At 35.0% G+C, this 9,289-nt stretch overlaps 1 protein-coding gene across 1 annotated transcript; it reads right to left on the bottom strand.

The window, feature by feature from the left end:
• Window positions 1–3,980: 3,980 nt before the first annotated feature.
• CPR23 (cuticular protein RR-1 motif 23) lies at window positions 3,981–7,019 on the bottom strand. Its single transcript, NM_001173256.1, has 3 exons — window positions 6,967–7,019; window positions 5,799–5,914; window positions 3,981–4,478 (listed from the first exon to the last, which is right to left on the bottom strand). Exons 1-3 carry the CDS (start codon window positions 6,976–6,978, stop codon window positions 4,292–4,294), a joined length of 315 nt encoding a protein of 104 aa, NP_001166727.1. The 5' UTR covers window positions 6,979–7,019; the 3' UTR covers window positions 3,981–4,291.
• Between the last annotated feature and the right edge of the window lie 2,270 nt (window positions 7,020–9,289).

Here is a 9,289-nt window from a genome sequence, read left to right as displayed (position 1 = left end):
TTCGAAACTCAGTTGGGTCGTTTTTTGAAAGGCACTTAATGTATTTGACACAATGAAAAATAGTTTTACTTCGCGCTTACGCAGCGCACACGGCGCACATTTTCACTTTTTTTTTATTGCTCAGCTGGGTGGACGAGCCCACCTGGTGTTCAGTGGTTACTGGAGTCCATAGACATCAACAACGTAAATGCGCCACCCACCTTGAGATATAAGTTCTAAGGTCTCAAGTATAGTTACAATTGCTGCCCCACCCTTCAAACCGAAACGCATTACTGCTTCACGGAAGAAATAGGTAGGCAAGGCGATGGTACCTACCCGCGCGCACTATCAAGAGGACCTACCACCAGTAATTACGCAAATTATAATATTGAGGGTTTGATTTTTATTACACGACGTTATTTCTTCACCGTGGAAGTCAATCGTGAACATTTGGAGTACATATTTCATTACAAAAATTGGTACCCGCCTGAGATTCGAACACCGGTGCATCGCTCAACACGAATGCACCGGACGTGTTATCCTTAAAGCCACAACGACTTCGACGACGACGAAGCTTTTTTTAGGAACGAAGAATTACTGGTAGCCTGGCCTTTACAGTTTCACCAGGACAAGGAGCGAGCAAAAGCTCAGTCACGATATCCAGCAACTTGACGCATCGATCAGACATTAATGACAATTGATAATCGTTTTTGGTTCCTCGTTAATTCCGATAAATACTTACGTTACATAACGTGTTGTAAATATTTCGTACGCGACCAATAAATTTTAAGGAGTGCTTAAAGTTGACAGAGCTAATTACACGGGCGGCGGTTGCGGTTAAGAAAGTCCGTATTTTGTTTGTTCCTTTGCAACCGATGCACAAGATTATTGAATCTTGTATGACTGCTTTGTCTATACACAAAGAAGGATACTTAATTCTGTAGGTATTTAATAACTGGACCCCAATAATAAAACTAGTAATAATGGTAAAACAAATAATGGAAAAACAATAAATTTAAAAATTATTAAAATGGTATAAAACTAAATGTGTCATATATTAAGTACTAAATAAAAGCTATTCATTTACATTTTTAACATTAATGACCAAGTATAATGTCATCATATGTGGCTAATTGTTAAATTTTAATGTATAATCTGTGTTAATCATCATTGATTAATTATAGTCTCCAATGACGCACGCAAATCATCGCTTTTTTTTCGGGTAGAAGGATAGCGTTTCGTCCCGAGTATTCAAGGTCGCAAGAGAAAGTTTGTTGACAGCTGCTTGAGCATCCTCTGACGAGGCCTAACATCTCAAGGCTATCTCCTTCAAGAGTCTATCTATCACAAGATCGGAATTGCGACCAGTTGAGAAGCAAAAAACTTAGCGGGCAACTGCTATGGCTATAAAGTTCACGTAGGGCTTTTCGTTGATTGACCTCAAGCACCGGTGCCCATCCTCGCAGAACCTGTCGCTTGCGAACAAAAGTTCGACGAGTAAATTAACCCATAGACAGTCCACTGAGTTTCTCGCCGGATCTTCTCAGTGGGTCGTGTATTCGATCCGGTGGTAGATTCTGCGAAGCACTGCTCTTTCTAGGGCCAGTGTTAACAGCACTCTCCCCCATGAGCTCATCTACACGTCAAGGAGAAGCTGAAATAGCCTCTCAAGGCTATCAGCATAGGAAGGGAAAAAAAATCGGCGAGTTCGACAAGTACGGTGACCCGTGTTTTCATTGCTGCTACTAGTGGCTTCCAGTAATACTGAGAGTGGAACAGAAGGAACCGTGATGATTTTTCTAGGAGGCCAGTGATGGTTTGCCGCTGATTCAGGTCAGAATGGAGTAGGTGTCAGCTACGATAATTGGGTTTACGTAATGCAGTTAATTCGTGTTTTGTAAAATATGCGCCTCAGTTTACCTGTCAAGTTCCGTATGTTCAATGTTGTGAATTTTGTTTAGGTATTATCTTTTTGTATGCTTTGCGCTTCCCGTTTTGAATATTGTTTTCAGATCAATTGAAGACAAACGATCTTTCTGCCCCACCATATCGTAAGGGGTTATTGTTTCATCTAATTCGGTAATGTTTGAAGAAAATCCAAGCTGCTACCTACCGTCATTTTAAAATTTTGTTTAGAAAAGGGCATGTGTAAAGCTCGGGGAAGGCAACGAGGAGGGGAGCTCATTGTAGTGAAGGATGGTCCATCGCAACATTGATCTGTTGAAACATGTTATGGCGGAATGTACCTAGTGGTCTAGGTAGTAATAGTCAACTCTGCCCTGATCACAGATGGTACGATGGTTCGTAGCATTTATAACAAAACGGAAATTTAGACCTAGCGTATATTTGCTATTATTTCACATTTCAACAAATTTGGTAGTACTAAATTTTACTCAGAGTAGAAGTGACCAACCTCAAATTAATTAGATACATCATTGTAATAGCATACCATATATTTAATGTTCACAATAATACAATGACGGCAAATGCGTGAAGGTTACAAAATTATAAACTTCGTAGTGCCTACACAGATACCGAGAACCTTCGAGATGTGTGTGCTTTGGCATTTAGCTTGCTTTACGAAACATGCATTCAACATTTGCAGTGTGAAATTTCTATTTTAATATTATTACACCTTTGTGTAAACAGTTTTCCTTCGCTTTGTTGCAGGCGTGAAGAAGATGCATGATGATGTTATTTGGTAATATGTAATTTAATATAAATTTTCGGTAATGTGTTACTGCATAAGTATTATATATGTTACGTTTTATTTTCTTCGTATGAAATTACTTTTTACACGATCGTAAGTTTATGCATATTGCATACAAGTACTATGTATATGCTGTCTTATTGCAGCAAAAGATCAAGTTATTAATCTTTATTACTTAATTGTTCGAATTTTGTAATAAAAATTGAATTTGTGTTATCTTCACAAATTGATATTCTGGTTTAATAACAAGCGTATGGAGTGTGCGTTTTCAGTAAAAAAAAGTAAATTCAAATTTTTTATCATATAAATTCTATTTATATTGTTAGTCAATAAGTTAGTCAAGAAAATTTTGTTTTCTGGATGTATTGATACATTCAAATAAGTTTTATGAAAAATAGCAGTTGTCTATTTTTATCTTTTGATTACTTAATTGTTTAGACATCAAGGCAATTGTTTTTTTTTTTGAACAGGAAATCCTTGCAAACGTTTTTCTCGATGACTAAACACCATCAAAAACTTAAATAAAATCTATTATGTTATTTGTTATGGTCTAAAGTTGGTTTTATTCTACGTTTTTTATAACAAAGTATGAGGCTTAATTATTATTATACTATTGTGGAAATATGATTTTAAACTTATTCATAGTACATTTTGACCTTGTATAGAACTCAACTGCTTATTTATAGATTGTTAAATGTAAGTGCTCCTTTGCTATTTCTTAGGAAGGTATCGGTAGGGTTGGTGTTCGAAAAATCTATAAACGAATTTTTATTTTAAATTTCAAGGATATCAAGGATATAATTATCGCACTATACTAACAAACTACAAGTTTTAAACACGATTAAACTATTAACAATAAGGAAGATATAATGTTATTTAATTAAGCCTTGTTTGTTTATATCTAGCTCTATATTTTCAAATTTATTTTTTTAAATTTTAGTACACAAAAATACCACCCCATTCTCATTATTCAGTAAGTTTAAATTTATTTTTTAAGATAGCAGACGGAGAAATATAATAAATTCATTTTAAAGAACAATACTGGTGTATGTGATCACAACCAAATCAATCGTAATAATATTATGCTCTACCAAAGTACCATAAGCTTTAACATATTTTAGTGCCTGTTGGATCTCCTTCTGATGGGCCTCTTATATTAGCGGTGGTCGGTCGTTTTGTAAGGCTTACCTTACTTACTTAGCTCTTTTTAATCATTATTATACAGTATTCTTCTGTGGGCTATAGTAACTATTTAATATTGAGTGTGAATTATTCCTCCAATTGAAGCTAACTACAAAATTTGGATTCTTATACAAATACTGAAATTATTTAAGGAATTTTTTTAAGATAGTTCAGTGGCACTTAAATAAAAATAAACGAAATTGTATTATCAATTGTTTATTCATAATTGACATTTTGATTTATTAAAAAAAGTACAAATAAAAGATAGTGTCCATATGGCACGAGAAATTAGAAATTGCTTTTGTCACTGGACATGACAAGGATAGATGATAACATCGAGATCTCTTAGCTGCCTACAAAATCATTGTCTAACTTATGTTGAGACGGAGTATTATTTATGTACACAGGTTTTTGGGGTTTTTACTTCTGGCCCAATGAGGTTTTGGGTTGGAAGCCGTTGGGTCCCGCTGTGAAAGTGACAGTGTAGTGCTTGCCGTCAGGAGCTACGTAAGCATACTGTCCAGTAACTGTCAGAGCTGCATTCTCGGACTGTGGGTTGTCGAGTTTGCCTTCTTCTTGTCTGGATGTACCATCACTAGTTTCGTACCTGCATAGAAAGACTTATGTAAAACGTGATGTCAGTATTGATGATATTAGTGAATTGCATTAAACCGGTGTATATGCTTATGGCACAATTGGGACAGTGATCCGAGCCCATAGACATCACAGCTCTTGAGTAATGAGGTCGAAACCTCAATTGGATTGCGTAACGGCATGGAGTTCCAAAAGTAAGCACCAAGTATACTAGTATGGTATTTTATATTATTTGTTTGCTGAACGATTAATCAGGTGTGTTAAAGTGATTGCCTACAATGTTATAATCTTTGCAATTAGCATTGCCGTATAATTTAAGAGTTAATGAGATTTGCAGCTTGCATTAATATGGATAAAAATATAATCCTATTTTGTATATTCCTATTTTTTGTAAAATATGAATATTCCATTCCATATTTTAATTCATAAGACAGCTCGTTTATCAGACTGATTAGATTGATTTTCAAATCTAAATGAACATTGTAATGTGTGTTCATTGTTACATTATACGTTAAAATACAATTCCTTGTCGTAACTCCTTGACGTATAACATTACAAATAGACATTAACTGTACTTAATTTAATGTGTTTCCAAATTTTATGTAGATTTTGTATAAACGAAAATGACGAAGTTAAGACCTTGACGTGATTTTGGTAAACCTAATGTATTTTTAATGATATAGCACCGAGGCTGATGGATACCATAATGCATCATATAAATGCTACGTTAAATTTTGTATAGGTCTAAAATTTATATATTTGCCGCACCTTCATAATCTGTTCGAATGGAAGCTTCAAATTTGATATTAGTGTAATTATTTTTAAGCGCGAATAGGAAGTTTTACAGACGACGTACCCAATAAAAAGGTTTTATTGGTGTTTATAACTAATATACAATTTGAAAATTTCTAAGTCTAAATTGTACTAAAAAAATGGCTTTCCCGCGATTTAGACTGGAAGAGTTCATTGTTCCACAGTAAAATAGGCAAAATCGCGACGCAAACATGTGCGAACTCACAATCATTTCTATCTATGGTATAGTGCTCAAACTAAGACTTGGTGCAGAAAAAAGGTTAGGGTATTTTCACCGTGAGTGTGAGTGTGAGTATTATCACTATCTAATGGGAGAGTACTTTTATATTTACTTCACTGTACATGACAACTACAATTTGGGCCTTGATGTGGACGTACTATTTTCATTTATTTTGAATTATTAACATTCAATTTAAGGTCCGTTCTAGTTCGCATTATCGGATTCGCGTTCGAGTGCCATATTTGGAGATTGTCTTACAAACGTAAACAAAAGACTTTAATTGACTAAAGTATATCTTACGCAAAGCTGTAGCCATCGGGTTCCACGTTGCTGTCAAAACGTAGGATCTGAACATCTTGGGGGTTTTGTTGTGGAGCACCTGAGCAAAGGGCTACCAGCACGCAAGCGACTGTCACCTGATTAAAAAAGATTAAAATATTATCCTAAATAAGATTATCCTAAGTAAAGGTCCTAAGTAAAATTACGGTAAGTTCATCTAATTTCGACTAATAAGTGTAATAATTTATTACAGCATAATTACAGATAAATAACCGTATAGTTGCTAATTATTTGGAGAAATTATACAACAGTAAATTTTATTACTTTACTGTACGTAATTCTATTCCCCTATGTTTTTCCATGAGCGATTGAAATTACCATTGATTTGTATTTTATGTATTCTCTGTTACATCATCAATTTTTTGTGTGTTTTCTTATAAGATCTGAATTTGAATCCTGTCATGCAGTTTTTGTCAGAGGATACAGTTATACCCTATTGGACTAGTTGTTGATTGAATTAATTTTTACAAAACATAGTTCTCGGTTAAAGGAAGTGCTGTGAAGATGTTAGCTTCCAGTTTTTGTCAGAGGATACAGTTATACTCTATTGGACTAGTTGTTGATTGAATGAATTTTTACAAAACAAAGTTCTCGGTTAAAGGAAGTGCGGTGAAGATGTTTGCTTCCATTACGTCTTGAAGATGAAATAAGATTTTGCGAGCCTCAACCGAATTTTCGACATGGACAATAACAAAGTCGATGTCGTCGGACATGACGAGTTACTTTACGGTAACCAATTTATTTATGTTATCAGCAAAATGACTCTACGCAACGACCCACCTCCCTTAACTTAATTTTTGCAACGTTTCTCGTAAGTAACAATAAACGAGATATGGTATTTTCTTATTGAAGCTTGGAACAGAAGTATTTTACTTTTAGTTTTCCAATACATTCATAGGTAGAAACGTACAAAAAACAATGTGTAGTCAACCATACTGTACAATTTAAAAAAAATACTCATTGTTCTCACATTTGATCATTACTGTACTTAAGAAATATATCGACGACACTTAACGGACGCGACCTACTTTCAAAATATTCACCCTAACAACATTATTAAAATTAAAGCTCAAAGAGAACTTTCTATGATTACATGCTTTAAAAATAAATAAATAATTTAAAGACTCACGTATTTAAGCATCTTGGTTAGTATTCGTGCTGAGTTCAAAGTAGCGAATGAGTAACTATTGTAAGATCGTCCATTTTATATGTATATCCAGAGATGCAACTCCAAAAGCTGACATCATAATATGCGGATGGTTGACTCGTCTCGCTCGCATCGTCTGTCCTATAGACCTTAGTATTTTTTTGTTAGTTTTCAACCGTGACTACAATTAAAACTCTATTATTATACGTGAATTAGGCAATGTTTATAAAAAGCGAAATAATAATACGACCGATAAATAGGTAATAAATAATATATTAAAATTATATGTTTGGGTGTTTTGATACTTAAATTATGAATGTTTAGTCTGTCGTGTATCTTATGATTTTGATCAAGTGTAAAGTTTGTAAGAATTTGTTTGTTTGATCTTGTAGCATGTCTCTGAGCAGATTATTTAATTGTTTTGTAGGAAATTTTAATAGAATAGCTTTAAACAAATGGCTGATCTTGCTACTGATATTGCATTTCCATGTTTGCATTGTTTAGCAAAGGTTTTGCTAACTCATTTCAAATATAGTCAGACTTTCTTCTTGAAATTCTTATGCGCGTTCATTTCAAGTTTTGAATAGACGTTTAGATTCGTCTTTTGTTTCATGATATCGTTTTATGTAATTATGGGCTAATAGTAATTTTTTGCAAGTTTTAATGTTCTACTATTCCACAACTATCCTATGTGATTTTGAGAGTGAGAATTGAAGTTAGATGTAGTTTATTACCTAATTAATGTATTAAGAAGTTGGAAAAGTAGTAGATAGTACATTTTTTTACTAATTATTCATCATGTAGCGAATGGGCTCACGGTAAGTTCCTCAAAATCTTGTGTGAAGTAGTTTATTTATTAATTTACATTTCAATCTTACTAACTAAGAATTGAACCAAAACATTTGTAAGGTAACTTAGTGACCTAAGTCCATAGAGATCACAACGGAAATGCTGTCATTTGGGTCTAAATTCCAATTGTATTGTATAGCTACTGTTCCACTCGCAAACTAGAATGCAAGACTGCTTCGCGACAGAAATTGGCAGGATGCTAGTACAAGTTCGCGATGGTTCACAGTACAGCCTAACTGCTAAATGCCAATCGTTCCTTACAACACTCGAAGAGTTGGGGTAGTGCTATTCTAGGTTAGGGCAACTTCACACAATCAAAGCGTCATGATAATCGCCTTATCGTTGCCGCCGCTGACTACTCCCCGAATCCTGATCATGCAGGAGCCAGTCACCGTCGACGCGCTAGACACGTCCTTACGGATCCATCAGATCCAATAACCTTTGCATTACATGCCTTCAGCTCTAATACTAGGGGCAGGCTTAGGGACCCCGGTAACCGTACTCGTCGAACTCGACAAAGAGGTCGACGTGCAACCAAACCCATGCATCAGCCCGCTGAGTTTCTCGCCGGATCTTCTCAGCGGGTCGCGATTCCGATCCGGTAGTAGATTCATTCGCGAAACAATTGCTCTTGAGTTGTTAGGTCTCCTTCGGAGGCACTCGGGCAATTGTTAGCAAATCCCGCCCCTCTTGGCTGAGCCTCTGCTCGCCCACCTGTCCTGGTGAAACTGGAAAGGCCTTCGGGCCACCAGTAAACTTTCAATCATAAAAAAAAAAACAATCAAAGCCTAATTAGCTAATTATAAAGTAGCTTTTTCGGTTACGTAAAATAAGTTTCATACAAAAGTTCACCGATAGCTTAAGAAGGATAGTTTTATTAATACATTTTATTAATGTTATACGATTTATAATTTCATTAATACATTAAAACTCATTGAGCGATTGCAAAAAAAAAACGTACGAAGAATCAGCTTGTTAATGTGTAAATATTTATCTTAATAAGCTTAAGAAAGAATAAACAAAAAATCACGACAGACGCATTGTGAAATAGTCCGTGAGTGAAAACACAACGTGTCCGTTCGAAAGCCTTATATCATTGTTGCGATGACGACGCACGGTAAAGCTCTGTCTAGGATTAAATTAGTCATTTATAATATAAAATTATCACAGTTCTGCAAATCACGCGGGTGTATGATAAATTAAAGCTTAGTCAAAAAACATTAGTGATATTTTAAGTTAGTCTCAAGTTAGTTCGTAATATTGCAGAAATCATGTTATTTAGACCTATGTCTTAGGTAACCTATTGCAGATGAGCTGTAGAATGAGACGGTATTCGACGCAGAGTCGCAGTGCAGATTTATTGTGTGACACAAACCTATATGGGACGTGTCTAATTTGTGATTGATGCGATGTCAGAACTTTCGTTTTGTTTTTTTTCATTATTAAAATTGAAACT

The sequence above is a fragment of the Bombyx mori genome, chromosome 22, assembly GCF_030269925.1.
Source record: "Bombyx mori chromosome 22, ASM3026992v2".
NCBI classification, from domain to species: Eukaryota; Metazoa; Arthropoda; class Insecta; order Lepidoptera; family Bombycidae; genus Bombyx; species Bombyx mori.
The sequence above is the reverse complement of the archived record's forward strand: the minus strand, read 5'-3'. Positions and strand labels throughout refer to the sequence as shown.